The following is a 20805-nucleotide window of genomic DNA, read 5'->3' on the forward strand; positions in this document are numbered from 1 at the left end:
GACAGGATTTCCAAACCACTTTCTTTCAATGAATAGTTAGGAGCACCAGGGTTCAAGAGCACATATACCGGAGGCCAGACCTGCACAGCTGTGCTATATGGTCATCCTCCCTTGAAGCACTCCTTCAGGGTATATGAAACAGAAATCCCACCTTGAGACACACAGCATCAAGACTCTATTCCCCCAAACTGGACTTTGAGAGAATGAAACATTTTTTTTTTCTAGCCAATTATACTATGCCAAGAACAAAAAGATCTTTATGGCATATTATCATCTGCTTTTTTTTCATATTAAAAATTCTAAAGCTTATAGCACATACTTTCAAGAAACTGCTAGAGGCAACTTGTAGAATCCCAGCGTAAAGATACTATGAAGTCAGAGTGCTTTTAAAAACTTCAGTTCTCACAATGTGGATCTATTGCCTGTTGAGAAGCAACTTTAACTGTTTCATGAGGTCATTGTATATAGTTTTTCACCATAAAAGCACATAAAAGAAAACATTTACCTTGAAATGCTTTAAAACGTGTTCTCGTTCAGTTGTACGGTACTTGCTTGGCTAGAACAGCCCTGGGAGAGGATGGATGGATTCCTGTTTTAGAAGTAGCTCCTTGTCTTTGGCAGGATGGTGAGGGGTGGGGGGCCAGATGGGGGGCAGAGTGGGGGCGTGTGTGGTATGCAGGTGGCACAATATTTAAGCCACAACTCCTTATGTCGCGAATCTTTTGTTCCAGTTGCTACAGAAGCCTCTTTCATTTTATATTTTTGCAAAACCTATTAGTTGACAAAGTGCCATAAACTTTATAGAAAATGGCCTTCCTGAGCAGATATTTTTATTCCAACTACGCTCCTATCAGCAGCTGCACACATGTGCTAAAACCACGGTGAAGCTGGAATTTCAACAGAGGAAAGGCGGGGGTCACGAAGACTGAAGTGTCACCCAAGAATGGAGCGAAAGAGGCGTCACAGCTCGAGTGCACACTGTGTGTGTGCATTTGCAGGAGAGAGAGCGCGTTACCAAGTTGCTGTTTTAATCGCTGCTCGTCTCCTGCGAACATGTTGCTCCCTTTTGAGTGTCGAGCAACCGGTTCACCCAAAACTTTTCGCAACGGAGGACCCGCACGTGCGGGGTCGCACCCTTCGCTCGCGCGGCCTGCGTCCCCCCGCCGCGTCTGGACACCCTGCGCCGGCTAACAGGTCCCTGCTTACTGAAGCGTCACCTCTCACTCCCCAGTAAATCTCCGCAGCCCACTCGGACTGCAGCCTGTTTGCCGCCCGGCCTCCCATTGCAGCACTCGGGGCGACAGCGAGGGAGGCGGCGCGCAGGCACGGGAAGACCCCGGAGGACCACTGGCGGGCCCGGCTCCGGCTCCGGCTCCGGCTCGGGCGGCAGCATGGGGAAGGGACGCGCGGGGCGAGCTCGCAGCCCAGGTAAACAGGCTGGCGAGGCGCAGGGCGCTGCCGCCGCCGCGGCCACCCCGCGATTTCCAGGCACGCAACTCCGCCTCCAGGGCTCTCTCCCTCGCGCTCTCGCCCAGCCGCTCGCTCGCAGCCCCAGCAGCCGCCGCAGCAGCGCTTCACACAAAGGACTGTTACCCGCGGAGCAGCTCCTCCACCTCCACGTCCTCCTCCGGTGACAGCAGCCCCGACAGCAGGGCTCGGCGCGGCGGCGGCGGCGGCGCGCAGGGTGGGGGGGGACCTGTCACTCCCTGCAACCGAGGCGGGGGCAGCGCGGCTTTTTTGCCTTTTCTATTTTGCTTTTTTTTTTTTTTTTTTGTCCTTCTACCTCTTCGCCTTTTTGTGGTTCCACCCACCTCTTCCCCACTCCGCCTCCCATAAACAACTCTCCGCCCCCTCCCCCAATAAATAAATAAAAGAGGAGGAGGGCAAGGGGGGAGGAGGAGTGGTGCTGGGGGCTGGGGGCAGGAAAAGGGAGGCAGCGCGAGAGAGCCGGGCAGAGTCCGAACCGACAGCCAGGAGCCCGCACGCACCTCGCACCATGAGATGGCGACGCGCCCCGCGCCGCTCCGGGAGTGCCGGCCCCCGGGCCCTGCGCCCCGGCCCCGCCGCCCGCCCGCCGCCGCCGCAGCTGCTGCCGCTGCTGCTCCTGCTGCTGGGGACCGCGGCCCTGGCGCCGGGGGCGGCGGCCGGCGACGAGGCGGCTCCCGCGGGGGCCTCGGTGTGCTACTCGTCCCCGCCCAGCGTGGGCTCGGTGCAGGAGCTGGCTCAGCGCGCCGCGGTGGTGATCGAGGGAAAGGTGCACCCGCCGCGGCGGCAGCAGGGGGCACTCGACAGGAAGGCGGCGGCGGCGGGCGAGGCAGGGGCGTGGGGCGGCGAGCGCGAGCCGCCAGCCGCGGGCCCGGGGGCGCTGGGGCCGCCCGCCCAGGAGGACCCGCTGCTCACCGCCAACGGGACCGTGCCCTCCTGGCCCCCTGCCGCCGGCCACCCCGGCGACGAGGCGCCCTATCTGGTGAAGGTGCACCAGGTGTGGGCGGTGAAAGCCGGGGGCTTGAAGAAGGACTCGCTGCTCACCGTGCGCCTGGGCGCCTGGGGCCACCCCGCCTTCCCCTCCTGCGGGAGGCTCAAGGAGGACAGCAGGTACATCTTCTTCATGGAGCCCGACGCCAACAGCAGCAGCCGCGCGCCGGCCGCCTTCCGAGCCTCGTTCCCCCCTCTCGAGACGGGCCGCAACCTCAAGAAGGAGGTCAGCCGGGTGCTGTGCAAGCGGTGCGGTAAGTGGCTGCCCCCGGGGGCTGCTCCGGCGGGGCTCGACGGGCCGCGAGCGAGCGGGGGCGGTGCGGGTCCCGCGACGAGTTACTTTTGGGGTGGCGGAGTCGGAGCGGTCCTCCCAGAGGGCGGCTTCGCGGCTGGCGCTGGCAGCGCGGTCCCCGGTTTCCCCGCTGCTTCAGTTTTGCCATTGGTGACAGCCCAAGTTTGGTCCTCGGTTGGGACCGCCTGAAACTTTTTAATCCTTAGGGGTTTGGTTCGCCAAGTAGATTGGAAATGTGGCAGCTGCTTGATTGCGTGGGGATTACTGAACTTGGCTTTGGTTAGGAGCTGTTGCTCGTGGGCCTGCTTGGCAGAAGGAAGGGTGAGTCCCGCAGGATTTTAACGCCTTTCCTAACTTTGCGGTCCTGAGTGTGGAGCGGGTCAGGGCTTGGCTTTGGGGAACCCCGACAGGGAGGTCACAGCGCACTGACATTCCGCGACAGACGTGCCGGAGTTTTTGGTGAACTCAGTGACCAGCAGATAGGTTGCAGTCTGTACTTTGTGAATTTCTGTATGTGAGAAAGTACAAAGTTGGGTTTTCGGTGTGTGTGTGTGTGTGTGTGGTCTTTTTTGTTTGTTTGTTTTTTTGGGCGAAATCATCTCAAGAAATTTTGTTTCGGCAGTATTTTCTTTGGGATTATGTTTTCGCATTTCAGTGCATCCGAACAGCTGAGGGTAATTATACGGAGTTTCACGTGTAGGCCCTGAAGAAGGATTTTGGAAGACAAGTTTAGCCATCGATTTTCCACACCTTTTCCCATTTACCACTGAAAGGTGTTCTGCCCAGGCGTGCTTCCTTAGGAGCAGGCTGGAGAAATTAGCTGCTAATCTAATTACGTTTCAGAGGTAGCGTTCTGTTTATGGCGTTCGTCAAATAATTTCTGTGATCTAAATATCTGTATAATTTCCTGATTACCATATAATCACAAACACATAGCAGGGTTTCTTCTCCAACCGTAAATTAACGTGATTACACATCGCAGATTCGAACATGCATAATAGCTTTTCCCCTTGCTCTTTATGTATCTGCCTAATAGATGGTTGGGTTAATTGAATTTTTACAAAACTCAGCACCATGCCATGCTCTGTGTGCCTGTGATGCAAAGTGTGTCAGGTGTTTTAAATTTGTGTCTGGGGGTGGCCAATTATTTAAATTTCTCGTTGGCATTTGTGGTGCTTCTGGCCTGCGGTTAATTAATACCTCACGATTTGGTTTTAACGACGGGAAAGAACATTGTTCACCCACCGTTCTCTTATTTTAACAATGGACTTTATGAGCCAGAGACCTGTTAAGATTGCACCACTGGGTGGACAGAAGCTGTTCGGAGTGTGGTGCTGAAGAAAAGCTGAATGGCGTTGGGATTCCCCGAGACTGGCTGATAGATGTCACTGTGAAACGTGGGGAAAGCTCTGCTGGGAGCTGTCTTATTAGGAAACACAAAAGCTGAACAGCACTGTCTTGTAGCGTATGTTATTGTGTTACAGTATCTGAAACAAAACCTTTTAAGCCATGCCATTGTGCAGTTTTCACATGCTTTATTGTGTGTAACTCAGGAAGGATCTTGCCTTTACCCCAAGCCTTATGAGTTTGGAATCATTTGCTCTGCCAGGTGGGAGGTTAATAAAAGTAATTAGCAGTAATGCCTAGGATTGGGGTTTTTTTTTACTAAATTAGCAATGGTGTTTAGTTATGCTTTTTAACTAGAAATAAATGGTAGGGTTTCAGGCGTAAAGTTCTCATAAACACAGAGAGGATGTTCAGAAGTGGAAAACTCATGTTGTCTGAAGGAATAATACTCTGTTTTTGTGCTTCCAAGGGGAAAAACGCTTCACTGAAGGTAGTTACTTTGTTGCCCTTTTGTTTGCTAGTCAAAGGAAATGCATGCTTGTAAATTGTGGCATGTTAAAAAAGTAGGTTTTTAATGAACTAGAAATCTCCCTGCATGTAATTGAGTAGATTAAGAAATTATGAAGTTGCTGCCCTGGGTCTGTGTGTGTATATGTTGGGCAATTTTAATGTTACATAATTTATGGTAGGATATTGCACAAAGCCTCAACTAATAGGTTTAGCTAAGGACTAACAAATCATGCAAAAAGTTTCTCTTGCATTTTTACCAAGCATAATCGTTCTTATAATATTGGAGGATGAAAGTAATAGAATAAGCTATTTTATATGATGTAAACTGAGTAGTACATCCATGCTTGGAATATTGGGTGGAAAAGTGTGTGTGTGTGTATGTGTGTGGGTGAAAACTTGTGAATTCATCCAGTTGCATGGTTTCAGATAACAATGCCATTCAGAATGTACCAAGCAAAGGAATAGAGAAAACTGGAAAAACACATAGAGAGAATAGAGTCTGATTTGTCCTAGTTGAACTCCTTCTGTGTGCTTCTGGTCAAAGATTTGAGGGCGAGTGATGGCGAAGAGTCCTCGTCTAACATCATGAAGCTTCCCTGGGGGTGTGACGGTTGTGTGCAGGCTTGAGCCATAATGCTAGGCTGGAGAAGGAATATAGCAGAGTCATTTTGTGATATCATACCCAGGGGAGCAGTTTGCAGCTCTCGTGCTCTCAGCTGCAGTATTGTTCCCCACAAGTTGCTTGATAGTACAGAAACTACACATGCAACAGATTAGCCTTAGGGTTGAGCTAAGAAAAATCTTCCCTGAAATTCTTTCTCTTTTTTTCCTCCCATCTAACATGCAACTCCTGAATAGTGTCTGCATAAAAACGATCCCTTTGACAAATGGATCTTTGGAAACACAAACCATTAGTGCATTTTAGAAGATAACATGGAATTTAATCAGTTGTTTGTCTTATAGTTGAAGTTCATGTAAATGGTACTTGCTTTACAGTTACTTAAATTTTTTATAGTTTTTGCTTATTTTCTTGCTCACTAAGAAATATTCCTGGGTTCACTGGAATGCAAAATATTAATAATTTGCTGTTCAATTAAATTTCTATTCTTCAAACAAGTCATTGCTTGATGTGCTATGTTTTTGGTTTCCAAAGAGTTGTGGTTATAGTAGGCAGAAACTGGTTTGCAAAACGGAGTAAAAATACTGATGGTCAATAACATTTATAGTTGGGCTTTGTCAGATTTGTACACCAATTGTGATCTTAGAAGCCAATAGAAATATTTTGTGTACCATTATAATGGAATGAAGACATACGCATGTATTGATAATGTAAACATGTTTATCAAGTATTTATGATAAACGGCACTTGCTCTTTCTAATATCTCAATCACTGTTTAATAAAGAGTGTACTTGACCTTATGGTGTTGTGAAAATGAAAAAAAGCTGCAAGGATTTTCCAGTCAGCATTGAAGAAAATTATTCTTAATAAAAGCTATATTAAGGAAGTAGCAATAGGAACAGATATAGCTTGGCTGCTTGTATTTCATAAATACACATGTAAACTTAATTTCCCAAGTGTTGGTGACTGCTCTCTTTAAAACCATATAAATCTTGCTGTCAAAAATCTATGCTTCTTTCTGTTGAGTAGAGGAACTATAGAGGTATTTATATATATATATATATATATATATGTTAAAAAACAAAACCAAGATAGGTCATCTGGGAAAACAACTACTTAAAATAAACACATTTAAAAAGTGAATTTAAATATCTGAGTTAGAATATTTTACTAGCACCAGAAGATGATTTTCATCTGTTGTGGGACATCTATAAATCCTCCGAATCCAGGCAAAGTGTTACCATATGTTCTGATGTATTAGGACTGGGAAGCTTAACACTGACAATCAACACAGTGACCTGTGCTTCCCTTGGCCTGTGTAGTTATATCAAATGAGAACAAAAGATGTGCTTGGGTGGGTTATTGCCCTCGTTCAATATAATCTATTCATTGTTCAGGAAATGTCCTTTGCTTTGACACTTATTTTCTACTTGTTATTTTTCTTAATTATAAGCGTAACAAATTTTAAAACCTCCTTTCACATTTCATTGACAGTTTATGAACTGGCCAGATGTCCCAAGATTTTTAAATGCTCATGGGTCCTTGGTACTTAGCAATATTTAGGTTTTTATTTGCTTTTAATGTGTTTAAATGATATGAAAAAATCATTATTGATAGCTATTATGGAATAGATGTTTTGATTAGCCTTCTATAGATAAATGATAATGAAAACAAAAAGTATACAACTAGGGCCCTTACTGACTCAAGCAATGGGTTACCCCCCCCCCAATAGTGCCTTAGTCAAAGTTTTCATAAGACAGTGAAAACTAATTTTTGATGTTTGTATTTCTAAGGAACATAAGTGGGCATTGTGTACAGTTTTCAATCCATATGTGAATGCTCTAAGTTTGTGCGTGCTTATGTTACTCTGCCCAAATTATCCCAGCTCATTTTGAGTATTCAGAAATTCTGTGTTCTCCTTTGAGCTCTACTCACAGGTGTTTAAGGATCTCAGTACTATGGTTACTCAGTACTCTTAAATTTTATAATGGCATAAAATTTAAGTTAAAATTAAAGTAACATTATTAAAGGATATATGACATAGCTAGTTTACCTGCATCCTCCCCAAAATATCACTCACTTTATAATATTTGAACAGCTGCCTCGTGCTGTATCGTGTTTAAATCTGAACTTGAATGATGTAAGAATGTACAGAATACAGATTTTTAAGTCTTACTGAATTGGGAGACTGAGCTAGCTGAGAGGTTGTGTTTTCATACTGCCTCAGTTGTTCAGGACGGTAATACACTTGAGGCGAACCTGTTTCTTAAGGCTTGCTTTCTGGGTTTCTGTTCCCAAATGATCCATACGTGTTGGAACAGATAAAATACAAGAAATTTTGGTGAAGTTGAAAGCTAAAAATGGGTCAACTAGTCTGTGCTTGGCATAGATCCAATTGTTAGGAAATAGCTCCCTGCAATGTATATTTGCCATCCAGTCATCCTAGAAAGAGATGCTCAAATGGTAATTTACAGTAATTTTTGGTCATCTTTAAGACAATGAGGATGTTTTTCCCCATGGAAGATAGTTGCCTAGGAAACGATTTCCTGACCTTGGTTCACCCGATTAAGACCTAGTAAAATTTATTCTTTGTTTTTTATAATACCCAAAAAAGCAAAAAGAAACTTTACCCACAACTTGGATGGAACATGGGAGACTATCCTACTACTTCCTAACTCAGGCTTCATACGTGTTTTGCCTTCATTTCTAGTTCTCCTATGAAGGTACTACAAGAGAAGCCTTAGGTCAATGATGGGGCCCATGAGAGAGTATAGGTTTGCTGCTCACCAACATACATTCTAGCCTTCTCTTGACAACTTGGAATTTCGCCATGTGGGTCCATGTACATTGGAAAACAGAGGTCTTAGGTGGTAAGGCTGAGAATGCAAATGGTGTTTCTGTTCCCTGATGGGCTCTTTCTGCATCCTATAAGGACTTGCATGGTAACCTGTATTGTATCTCTAGTTCACGGGCTCTCTCTTCAAAGTCCAAGGCTCTGTCTTTGGATGTCTGCCCTGGCGTGTTGGAACTACAGGAAAACAACTTAGAGTGGTGCGTGATTCTGGAGCTGGTAGCCAGCTTTTGGAGGTAACAATAGGCCAGGAAAACCTAGAGGATGGCATTGTTTCTTTTCCTTATGTTTGCTGTGCCCGATTAAGTGAACTGAACAAAGCCTAGTGCCAGGGAATATACCCGATGAGGGTGCTAGTCTGGGTAGTGGGTACACCGAGAGTCCCAGAGCATGGAGGGGATGGTAAGAGTTGTGAAGCAATGTCAGCTTTGCTGTATTTGAAAAGCCCACATTTATACTGCTGTCGTCCCAAATGGTTGTCTCTTATCTGGGACTTGCCATTAAGGCAAAAGAAGCTAAAAAACGGGGGCACAAACTAAAACCATGTTGTCGTAACTGCCACTTGTTGAGTTGGTATCTTTTATTGCCTCTTTGATAGACACATAGAGCCTGATTTTTATGTATAGATTAAATTTCCATTAAATAATTACATGAATAAATGACTGAAGCATCCTAGCTGGTTGGATATAGTAGAAATCACTGTTCTAGGCTACATTTAGAAAGAAAAAAAAGTCCTTTTTTTTTTTTTTTTTTCTCTCCAGGTCTCTGGTTTGATGAAACAGGTATCTGTAGCAAGTGGCATTTAGAGCCATATCCTAGTAGGATGCTCTTAACTCTGGTTCGACCTTTCGGCTGGAGGGAAAAGTTACTTAATTTCCCAAAACTTCTTTTTCCTCAATTATTTTTGGACAATATTCTGTGTCTCCGGTAGCCCAGCAGGGGAAAATAAATTGCTGTGTTGTAAACACTTGAAAGTACACAGGAGTTTTGTGTGCTGTTTTTAGCAGACCCCTTCTCAAATGATCTCAACTCACTTTCGGTGCTCGACCTCTGTGTTGAGAAATTGTGTATTCTCCCTTGATCTCTCCTCGCAGGTGTTTGACCATCTCAGTACTTCCTGTAAGTTTTACTTTATGTCGAAATTCAGTTTTCGCAGTGAAGATGGAAAAGCACTGCTTCCATGCCTAAGAAGTGGTTGAAAAAGGTTTAGGTGAGTTTCTCTTTACTTACGTTCTTGTGTTTTTCACAACACATCAGCTCTTGGTAAGACTGCGGGTGGGGTGCCACGTGTCCCTTTGGGCTCTGATGAATAACGAGGTCGGTCCTTTGCCTTCCCTGCCTTGCTTGTCCCTGGAGGTGCCGTGGGAGATGATGTGTTGTCAGTGAACCAGCAGATGCAGCCGCAGCCTTTCCTCCACTGCAGGGAGCCTCCTGGCCGCACCTCTGCACAGAGCAGGGTAGCTGTCCACGGAGAGGAAATGGATGGCTGTGTTTGCTTCAAATAGATCTCGTCCTTAGACTTCGCCCTTGGGAGGTGATTGTGGCAGTTAGGGCCCTTCGGTGATTGCCAGGAGGGAGAGGTTCTGCTCAGAGCAGGTGTGCTCACTGTCCTGTCCTCAGCACAGAAAGGCGACAGCATGCAGCCCGCCCAGGCTTTCCACTTCTTCGCGAGCCCGGATACCTCTGGATGTTCCTGTCCTCATTGTTTTCATTCCCATTCGTAGAGGTTGGTCCCATCTTGTCCAGAGAAACACTAGCAACTTTCCTTTCATTGGTGTGGAAATTTGATTAAAAACTCTAGCATTTTGGAATATAGTCTTATTCTGGTGAACAGTTATTTTTTTTTTTTTTAAATTACGGTGACAAACTTACCGTTTTAACCGTTTTTAAGTGTGCAGTTTAGTGGCATTAAGTATTCACCTTGTTGTGGAACCATTAGGGCGATCCATCTTCAGAACTTCTTTATCTTCCCAAACTGAAACTCTGTACCCATTACACACTAACTCCCCATCCTTCTCCTCCCCTCTCCTGGCAGCCACCATTCTACTTTCTGTCTGTGAATTTGACTGTTCTATGTACCTCGTATGAGTGCAATTGGACAATGCTTGTCTTTTAGTGACTGTCTCATTCACTGAGCATAATGAGTCTGAATCAAGGTTCATCCATGTTATAGCATGTGTCAGACTTTCCTTTTTAGGCTGAATAATATTCCATTGTATGTATACTTCACATTTTTCTTTCTCAATTCACCTATCAATGGATACTTGGGTTACTTCTACCTTTTGGCTGTTGGGAATACTGCTGCTATGAGCACAGATGTTCAGGTATCTCCTTGAGTCCCTGCTTTCAATTTGTGGGGTGTATACCCAGAAGTGGAATTGCTGGGTCATATGGTAATTCTATGTTTCATTTTTTGAGGGACCACCACACCATTTCCACAGTGGCTGCACCATCTTGCATTCCCACCAGCAGTGCACAAGGGTTCCAGTTTCACCACATCCTTAGCAGCACGTGTTGTTTTCTGTTTGGATAATAGCCATCCTATTCTGTGCAAAGTGTTGGTGAGCATTTATATACTGTTGTTTTCTATAAGAAGTTAGTGCTTCTAATTACAGTATCATATTTATGCTCAGAAAACAGAGGTGTTCATCTGTTCAACACTTAATTTACACAGCATTTAGAAGCCTGAATCTGAAGCCACCAAATAACAAAATCACTATGGATAATAGCTTAATAAAAACAATGAAAGGTTTAAAGAATAAATCTGGCCTTGAAAATTTAGAAAACAGTCTTTCACGGTCATCATAAGAATATTGTGTTTCTATTCATATTGCTATCAATGTAGTCCAGGAAATTTAGATTAGTATCAGAACCTTTAAATTGATTTATTCATTCATTTTCTCTTCCCCTTCCCCACCAATTTCCCTGTTTGTGTTCCTGTCCATTGCTACAATCCCCTTCCAACAAGTACTGCACCAGAGGCTGAGTCATTCTAAAATACTACTTTTATTAGACTTCTTTCACTGCTCAGAAACTTTAAATAGAATCATCATAATTAACTCTAGACCTCAACATTTGATGTCCTCCTGAGTCCAGACTGAGCCTTACCTTTCTCAGCTTACTATATGAACACTTGATCCAGTCTAACTGCTCCATGAACAGGCTGTGTGCTTTCCTAACCTTCCTGGTTTTACATATGCCATTTCCTCTGCCTGGGTCTCCTTCTGCCCTCGTTTCTGCCCATGGAAATTCTGCTGCAAGGGACAGCTCAAATCTCACAGCTTCTATGACAATCCTAATAATGATTCCTGCCAGAAATGCTTAATCTAGACTTTGAGCCCAGAGCTCCTCTTCCTTGTATGCTTTATACATTGTACTATTACAGATTTCCCTTCTGTCGTCTGTGCTTTTTACATTTCATGTATTTGTAAATTTTTCTGTATATGTGTGTCTCGCCTAGTAGGCCACGCTGTTCCTATGGGCAGACATCTGCAGTCCCTTCAGCTAATTAACAAGTGCAGAGTGCCCTGGCCTCAGAGTCGGGAGAGTCCTTTCTACTTGCAGCTTTGTAGTTCAGTACCTCTGTGATTTTGGGTCACTAATGTTATTGTACATATTTGGAGCTCAGTTACCTAATATGCAAAATGAGAAGGCAGAACTAAGATGCTTTTTAAGGTCGATTTAAACTACATTTGTGCCAGCATACCATGGCTTGTGTCTGTAATCCTAGCACTTGGGGAGGCTGAGGTGGGAGGATTGGTTGAGGCCAGGAGTTCGAGACTAGGCTGGTTAACATAGTGAGAACCCTGTCTATACAAAAAAAAAAATAAATAAATAAAATAAAAAAGTCAGTCCCAGCTACTCAGGAGGGTGAAACAGGAGGATCACTTGGGCCCAGGAGTTTGAGGCTGCAGTGAGCTATGATCGTGCCCCCATATCCCAGCTTGGGTGACAGAGTGAGACTTTATCTCTAAAATAAATAAATAAAATAAACTGTTCTGGTCCTCATCTCAGAAATGACCCAAACATACAAACCACTTCCACTTGTGTCCCTGGAGCTTCTCTCTTTCTCTCCTTTCATTTCGGTGGTGTTTTAAGAGCATAATCACGGGAAAACAATTGTGAAACTTGCAGACAATCTTAGCAGCAGAGAAAGAGAGCTGAATGAGAGGGAACCTTCCCGGGAAAAAAAAAATGTCTCCTTCCTCCAAATTCTTTTCTCTCCGTTGCCTTTTTGTGTCATTTTGTTAAACTGCCTAAAATACTAACAGCTATTTGTATTCACCAGGGTTGTCCTTTCAAAAAGTAAATACCATTGTCTCTGCAAGCCTGTCTTTGAAATAATAAAGTATGATTAATAGATTAATCCATCACAGTAAACTTTTAGAACAAGAAAGTTTAGTCATTTGGGGAACTAAAATAGAAAAGAAAGATGCAAACCATTTCACTATGAATTTATTTTAACAACATAGACAGGGCACCGTTTTAGGTTCTCATAGTTGTCACTGTTGCAGAAGGAACAGGGTAGAGCTTGGTTGTAGCAGGATGGCATCAGCTCTGATGAAGGGAGGTTTCTTCCCAGGGTTGTAGACGTTGGGTTTAAGAGATCTTCTTTCCCAGCTGATGATTCTTACCGTTTGGTCAAGAAAAGGACACATTTTAGTCCTTTGAGTAAAGTGAGCAATGCAGAAACAAGTTGTCAAATGAGGAATGATTTGATCTGTCCTTGTAAGTGACTGCATGCAGGGCCATCCCAGCTCCATAGCGTTGGGCCGGGCTGGCTTCAGCGGGGCTAGGTCCATTATTGTTTTTCCTTTCTTGTGGCCTCTAAGAATCCCTGGTGGGGCTGGGCATGGTGGGTCACTTCTGTAATCCTAGCACTGTGGGAGGCCGAGGCGGGAGAATTGCTCGAGGTCAGGAGTTCGAGACCAGCCCGAGCAAGAACGAGACTCCGTCTCTACTAAAAATAGAAAGAAATGATCTGCACAGCTAAAAATATATATAGAAAAAACTAGCCGGGCATGGTGGTGCATGCCCGTAGTCCCAGCTACTCGGGAGGCTGAGGCAAGAGGATCGCTTGAGCCCAGGAGTTCGAGGTTGCTGTGAGCTAGGCTGACGCCATGGTACTCTAGCCTGGGCAACAGAGTGAGACTCTGTCTCAAAAAAAAAAAAAAAAAAAAAAAATCCCTGGTGGGCTTATCTATTGCAGAAGATTCGTTGCTCCTCAAATTGTGGTTCTTGAATCGTGTCTCTAGTGAAGAGCTTGCATTGGGGTCTGGATTCGTATATCCAGCTAGTTACTAGATAACCCAGGTGTCTCACAAACACTTTATATAAACATATTAACCAGTGTCTCATCTCTCCTGCAGGCCCATCTTTATACTAATAATGAAACTATTAATGTTATCACTGCTACTATTGCAGTTACTACTATTATTCCCCGTGGTGTAACTATAACAGCCTCTTATCTTTACTCATGGACTCTCTGCCTCTTAAATCTCTTTACTGTTGCTACAATGATATTTCTAAAACAGAAAAGATTATACTGCGCTTTTACTTAATACTCTTCCGTGGCTATCAGGATAAAATCCAGACTCCTTAGAATGGCATATAAAGCCTTTCAGCTTTTGTCCCAAGTGTTCTTAGCCAGTTCCTCCTCCTACCTGGAACCCTGGGCTACACTGACGGCAATTCTGTACATGCACTAAGTGGCTTCAGGGCTCTGTGGATTTGCACATACCCATCCCTTTTCCCAGAATGATCTTCTCCATCTCTTTGGCACCTCTGCTACCCATCGTTTCAGATTGACTGTGTCCCTCAGTCTGAGTGGGAGATGGTTAAATAAAACTATACAGCTATGTAATGGATTTTTCTATAGTCTTAAAAAATCTTGTAGATGAAAATTTGACTTCAAGGTATGTTCTCAGTACATTGTAAAGTGAAAAAAATGTTATACAAATGTGATTTTTTTTTTTTTTCCCTATGTATGGATCTATCTTATTGAAGGAAAAAATAAGAACCTAGAACTCGGTATAGTGAAACCTTAACACTGTTTACCTCTGGGAGTTGAGATTATCGATGTTTAGATTTTTCCTAAATTTGTATTTTCTCAAATTTCTATAATGAATGTACATAACAAGGAAAAGTAGTAAATGCGATTTTTAATAGCAATACTGCCTGGTGGCGAGGACTGTGTCTTACCTTTGTCTCTTTGGAACATTGCCTTCCTCGTAGTGGATGTATTAGTCGGGGCAGTCTAACTGCTGTAATGAATGGTATCTTAAATACATAACAACTCAAATAGTTTATTTCTGTCCAGTGAATGGACAGAACGGGAGATGTTCTGGTCTTTACTTTCCTCTGAATAAGACCTGCCCTAACACCTGAGGCATAGCTGAACCTCACCTCGGACCAAATGGGTTCCAATAGGCAGAGTTCCAATTTGTGACGGTCATTTTATTTTGAATGGCATAGCTGTCTTCCGAAAAGCAGACAGATTAGCCTTTTGCTGCCTCATTGCAGTGGAAGAGCCCAATAGCTAAGTGTACAGCAGATCATAAAAGGCATCTCTGTGTATTGTAGATAAATAGCATATTAACTACATGCTCTTTCTTAGGCTCCACTTAGCATTTTAAGGGTGAGTTTTGCAATAAATCTTTTGAGCTTAATTCTCCCTATGTCTGGTTTCATTTGATATCATTGAAAATGCAGAGGGTCAGGCCACATTCACTCTGTCTCTCCCTGGCATGTTAGGACATCTTCTAGAGCTCTGTGTTTAACAAATCATTTTGATACAGGGGCTGCGGAGAAATACTCCTAGGCTTTATCACAGCTGACTTAATTGAGTTTCATGATGTACTTTTTTTTTTTTTTTTTGCTTCCTAGGATAAATTAAAAATGGCTGATAAAGCTGCCTGTGAAAGCAAAATTGTTAGGTTAAGCCTGCCCAATGTATTAAATGTATTGATGAGTAATCTATCCACCATTTTTAATCACTTTTATGAACTCTCCAGTAGTTTTATTTCCAGTAACTTGCTAAATAACTGTCATTATATACTCAGTCATATTTCTTCTTAAAATACTATTGAAAAGCCCATGAAAATGATTAAAGTGCCAATGTCATCTACCTACTTTCTGGGAGCAAGAATTGTTCGTGATCGTGTGATTAACTGGGTATATGGTTGTGCTGCTTTTGTGCAACCTAGGAGGAAAGGGAACCAATTCCTAGCAGGTGAATAGAGATAATGAATGATTTGGAAGCTGCATAAAATAACTAACCTTTTGTGCATCTATATCATGTATGTTATTGTTACACTCTCCTTTAGGATATTTTTATTACATGTTGAGAAGATAAAGAGGATACTTATGAATTAATTATGTGTAAAGCATAAAGGATAACGATACACTTGTCATACAGTGTCAGATTTGCCTTGTGCCATTTGGCTTTGTAAGGCTCTTGAATTCCAAGTGACCAAAGAACAGCTTCTGCCTGCAGATCAGTATGGGAAATATCTGTTCATTAAAATAGATTTCGAGTTTATCATTAATTTACTCCTTATCCTTTTTCAGTCAGTGTTCCTTAGCCCCCAAATCTTACTTCTTTCTTCTTAGATTTAGGCACTGCTTCCCTATGGGAAAAATTACAGGGACCATGCTGAGGATGTTGCCCAAATAAATTATGAGAATCATGAGATTGCTAAACACATGTAGGCAGCTAATAGAAAAAGGAGACAGCAGCAAGCCTACTCCATTAATTTCCTTACTCAACAAATATTTATCAGGCATCTATTTTATGATAGGCTCTATACTGATTTCTGGGATGATGAGGAAGAAATTAGACATGCCCCTTTCTGAGCTAATAGGGTAGTGAGGCAAAACAGTTACACAAAGAATTATATATAATTACATTGTGCTAAGCTTTATATAAAGGGAAAATACAAGGTACGAGGAGGAGGTAGGACAAAAGAATCTGTCTCAGTCTGAAGGCTACAAGGCAGTCTCCTTGAGAAAGAAAAATTTCTGATAGAGCAGGGAGGAGGATGGGAAGGAGGAGAACAGGGCATTTCCAGTCCTGAGGGCAGGGGTGAGGACTGGCAGATCCAGAGAGTCAGTGCCAAGGAGGGGAGAATGAGGCCTGAAGGAGAAACCAAACCATTCTTGACTTTTCAGGACTCTGGGCTTTGTCCTAAAAGCATGGGAAACCAGGTAAGGATTTTTAAGCGTGGGAGTTACAAGGTTTCCATTTTCAAAACATCACACCTGTGTGTTGTACGGAGCATAGACTGGAAGGCACTTAGAGCGTGGGCAGGGGACTCAGGTAGGGCTTCAGGTGAGACTGGCTGGGGGCTTGGACTAGACTAGAGCAGGAGCCATAGCGATGAAGGGATTTGAGGTTATTTTGGAAGCATCTTTTAATCTTGGCTTTGAAGGGGTTATGCTGGCAGAGGGCAGTAGGGGGATGGCCCCCAGGTTTCTGGCATGAGCAAATTATATGCGTGGTATGTAAGGCAATGGGGGTGGTATGTAATGCAGGAAGAAGGTTAAATTCAGTGTGTTTGTGACATACGTACATGGAAATACCAAGTAAGCACATGAATGTGCAGAGCTTGAGGTCGGAAAAGAAAGTCTGGGCTGGATTTATGAACATGGCAGTTGCAGAGAAGGACACGATCTGTCCTCTGCATGAAGTCGATGAGATTGCTTCGGGAAAGAGGGTAGAGGGTGAGGATAAGTGAGGCGATAATGAACTGTGAGGAACAGCAACCTTTAAAGGTGAGGCAGCCAAAGGGACAGCGTGACAGGAATGGGGCAGTCAGAGAAGTGAGAGGACTTAGAATGGGGACTTAGGAAGGGGAGTGGGCTGCTGCCTCTGCATCCCTCGAGCATCCTGGCAGAAAAGGGGGCGCCAAAGTCCAAACCGGCATTTCTGAGTGCTGACCTCTGCCAAACACTGTACACATGGGAATCACCAACAGTGGGGACCGACAGAGCAGTTGTGGCCAAGGGCCAGGGTTGAAGTACTTACTACTGGCCAACTTCTGGGCTGTTAAGATTGGATTGTAGTCGGATTTTTATTCACTTGAACGTAAGCAGCAGAAGCTATCTGTAGTATTCGGAAGCTTTTTTGTGGGGGTGGAGGGGACGGGGCTTGGAAGAATGACTGACTTGAGTGATCCAATGGATAGTGTGTATAAAGATATGATTTTTAAAAAAAATCCAAATTGTTCATAAAGTGCTGTTAAAGACTGCCCTTTTATGTGTTTTTCCCCTTAGCCAAGAATTCTTTCCTATGTATCTCACAAACCCCTTCAGTGACAAATTATTTACATTTTTCTTGGCACACCAACTTGACAGCTGACTACCATCTGCAGTTGGCACCCAGGTCCTATGAGCATATAATGCCTTGTCACATAAATACTTGCGAAGTGACACTTATCAATCTAATTTAAAAAACGCTTTGAGTCAAAGGTCCTTGAGCCGTGCATTAGGTTGATACAGGAGCTACTGTCATCTGAAGCTGTGACTGAGCATTTTAATGAACAGCAGTCAAGGAATTCAAAGTTATCGTTCTGACAGTAACTGAATGCATTTTTCCTGCCTGTGTATATGCAGTTGCTTTTTATTGTCTGGAACGCTGCTGATTTGATGCAATTCATAACTATTATTTGCATAAGGAGTTCGAACCACCATGGGAAGAATGATTTTGAATTTCCCGTTTTCATTTGTTTACTTTTGGTACAAAAATAGTATTTTTTCATGGGAGGGTTTTCTTTACACTGGGTTTTCCTAATTTTAATGCAGTGCAAATAAGCTAGGAGTTACTTTCTAGAAACCACATACTATAAATCAAAGAAAATGGGGTAAAGGATAATAAGGAAACCCCCCAAAATGGGAGGAAACCCCCGCAAAATGGGAAGAAAAGTTCTGAAACCAATTTCCATTGCAGGCTTCTCCATCTGGTTCCCCGTGGAGAATTGTAAATGGGCTATTGGGCCAGATGTTCTCATCTTGGACAGACCAGTGGTTTATAAAATGGTTTGCCTGTTAGAATATACAGATTCCTGGGCTAGACTCCTGGAGATAATAATTTATTTGGGCCAAGTTTTGTCCTGAGAATATGGGTTTTTGAAAAGTTCTCAGGTGATTTCGGTATGCTTAGGTCTAGGAGCCTTTGGACTCTGTTTTTTTTCCAACTGATAAAGTCAAAGATTATCTGCAAAATATAAGAAGATGGATAAGGGAGAATTAGAATTTGCTGAGTTTTCTATTACGGGCTGAGCATTTTTACATATTTTACCTCATTTATTTTTTAACACCATCTTGTAAAGTATACCATTTTTTTTTTTTTCCGATTTTAACCCAAAATTCAAAAAGGTTTACAGAACTTTAAAGGTCACGCAGCTGGAAGGCTGAACCTTTATTTGCATTCGGGTCATCTGATCAGCTCTGTTAGAACCATGATGAAGCTCTGAACAATGCAGTCTGATAGAATTCCCCAGACATGATGCGGCCCTGGGGCCTGGGGAGGGGACAGAAGGCATGAGCAGCGGCACGTGATCAGCGTGGGGACCTGTGGGCTTCGGAGCTGGGCAAACCCTCGTTCCCAGCAGCTGCATGGCCTCACTGCTCAGGTCCTCAGTTTTCTCACTGCAAAATGGGATGGTGTTGAGGAATAGCTAGATGAAGGACACACACCTTGACTCAATGCCTGGCACAAGGAGTACCCTGAAATCAACTCATCGTACCGAGCCTTCCCATGTACATGGATGGAGAAGGAGATTGGAGGTCACTGCTCCCCGCTAACGGCAAGTAAAAATCTGAATGAACTGAAAACCAACTCTTCTCAGATCCCTCGCAGAATTGAGCCAGGGACCCACTATGTGACAATCCCTTGGGCGAGGTTGTCTTGACCTCTGTCACTTAGTGATTACCTGTTGCCAAAGGTAGACTTCACTGTTTATCTTCAAAGCGTGTACTTATGGGCAAATGAGTGGGGAGGGCTGGATGTGTTCTGAGCGTACCAAATCAGATCCGCTTGGACAAAGTTATGTCTCCATTATTCTACATTGAACGTGCCCTGTTACTGTGATCAGAGTTGACATCGCGTCTCTAAAAGGTCTACGCTAACAAGTTTGTCCTCTGAATGAGGAAACCCCATATGTGGTGCCTTCATATTCCTTCAGGAAGGAAATGAGACAGGGTGGAGTCCAATAGCGGAAAAACCTGGGTTGTGGAGTGGACTCGGCAAACTGCTTCAGGTTAGCCCTCGGCCCCTACATCTCGCTTTGTCACTTGTGACCTTGGGAACATGGCTTGATGTTTTACGCTTTATTTCTAGTTTCCTCTTTCTAAAATGAGAACGATGCCTCTTTCTTAGAGATTGAGTGACAGCTGAGATTGTGTACCCAGAGTACCCAGGCTATAGTAAGTGCCTTCCTATTGTGAATTGGGCCAGGGGAGGTTGGCCACCTCGGAGGCTGACTCCAGGCAGCAAGCGTACCGTGGGGCTGGGGACAGGGAAGGAGGTGGCGATAGAGGCAGAAACAAAGACAAATCTTACCTACTTGATTGCTGTGCTCCTCATTCTCTTAGGAACCCAGGGACTGTCCTCCTATGTGTGCCAAAGGTCCTTTCATCGAGCACCCATCCAAGTGTGGTTGGTGGATCAGTAGCATCGTACCACCCTGGTGCCAGTTAGGGACTGCAAATTCCGGAGTCGTCTCCAGACCTCCTCCTCTCTGGGTGTTTCTGAGAAGCACCCCTTCAACAGGCAGCCTGCCCCAGGCCACATCACATCTGGGGAAGTTGCTTGGTCAGACATGAACGTTTGTCCAGGCTTAGCTGTGATGGCTCTGCAGTGAGGGTTCTTTCTCTAGAACACCATGGATGGTGGCAGTGGTCACAGCAGCAGGTGAACAGACACTGAGAGTGGGGAAAAAAAGAGGAGAAAAGAGAACCTTTCCTAGATAAGGTAAATGATAACATGCCCTTTCTAAATGGACTCCTGGACATCGCACCAGGAATGAGCAATAATGAAACACCAAGTAATGATCCCCCTTGAAAAGCAGCCGGGCACCTCATGGTGGAAAGAGTGGCAAGCGAGGCTCCCACAGGGAGGAGAGAGGTGACACTTCCTCTCTGAACTTCATGCTAAGCCCTGAGCCTCAGTAGCAACAGATTGGGGCAAGTGCCCGTGAGGAGGGGAATTGAAATGGCCCTGTTCCCAGAATGCCTCGAAGGGACTGTTCCAGCACATACAGGAAAAACCCAATCTTCTAGGTTCCCTTACCTGGAGGGGGGAGGGTAGTTGCTCAAACATTTTGGGCCCAGGGCTTTGGAAAAAAAAAAGATTTTCCTATGTGATTAGCATTATAATGTAAAAAATAAAAGTAATCATATTTACTCCTCCTCCCTAATTGAACAGGCGTTTACTGATTACCCACTGGTTGAGGTATGGTAGGAGTGATTGTTGTTCTGTGGGATATGTAGAAGTTAGAGGAATTTATAACACAGATGGGGAGAAAAGGCATAGGCACATTGGCCAGAGGGAAGCCATCGTGTCCCACAGGTGTTGGGACAAAGAAGAAGGCCCTCTGCTGGGGCACACCGGGGAAGTCTCTAGGGAGGCTATTAACTTGAGATAGCGCTTTTTGGGTAGATAGGATGGTGTTTTATGTTGGCAATGTGTGTTAAGACTGTTTGCAGAGTGTG

General features: G+C 44.2%; 1 protein-coding gene across 1 annotated transcript in view; it reads left to right on the plus strand.

Moving 5' to 3' along the window:
- Positions 1 to 1541: 1541 nt before the first annotated feature.
- NRG1 (neuregulin 1) overlaps positions 1542 to 20805 on the plus strand; it is a 983723-nt gene continuing 964459 nt past the window's right edge. The window contains exon 1 of the mRNA XM_069485251.1: positions 1542 to 2729. Coding sequence (XP_069341352.1) covers positions 1997 to 2729 — 733 coding nt within the window. The 5' untranslated portion in view covers positions 1542 to 1996. The remainder of the gene's footprint in view (positions 2730 to 20805) is intronic.

This window comes from Eulemur rufifrons, chromosome 12 (assembly GCF_041146395.1).
Source record: "Eulemur rufifrons isolate Redbay chromosome 12, OSU_ERuf_1, whole genome shotgun sequence".
Classification (NCBI taxonomy): Eukaryota; Metazoa; Chordata; class Mammalia; order Primates; family Lemuridae; genus Eulemur; species Eulemur rufifrons.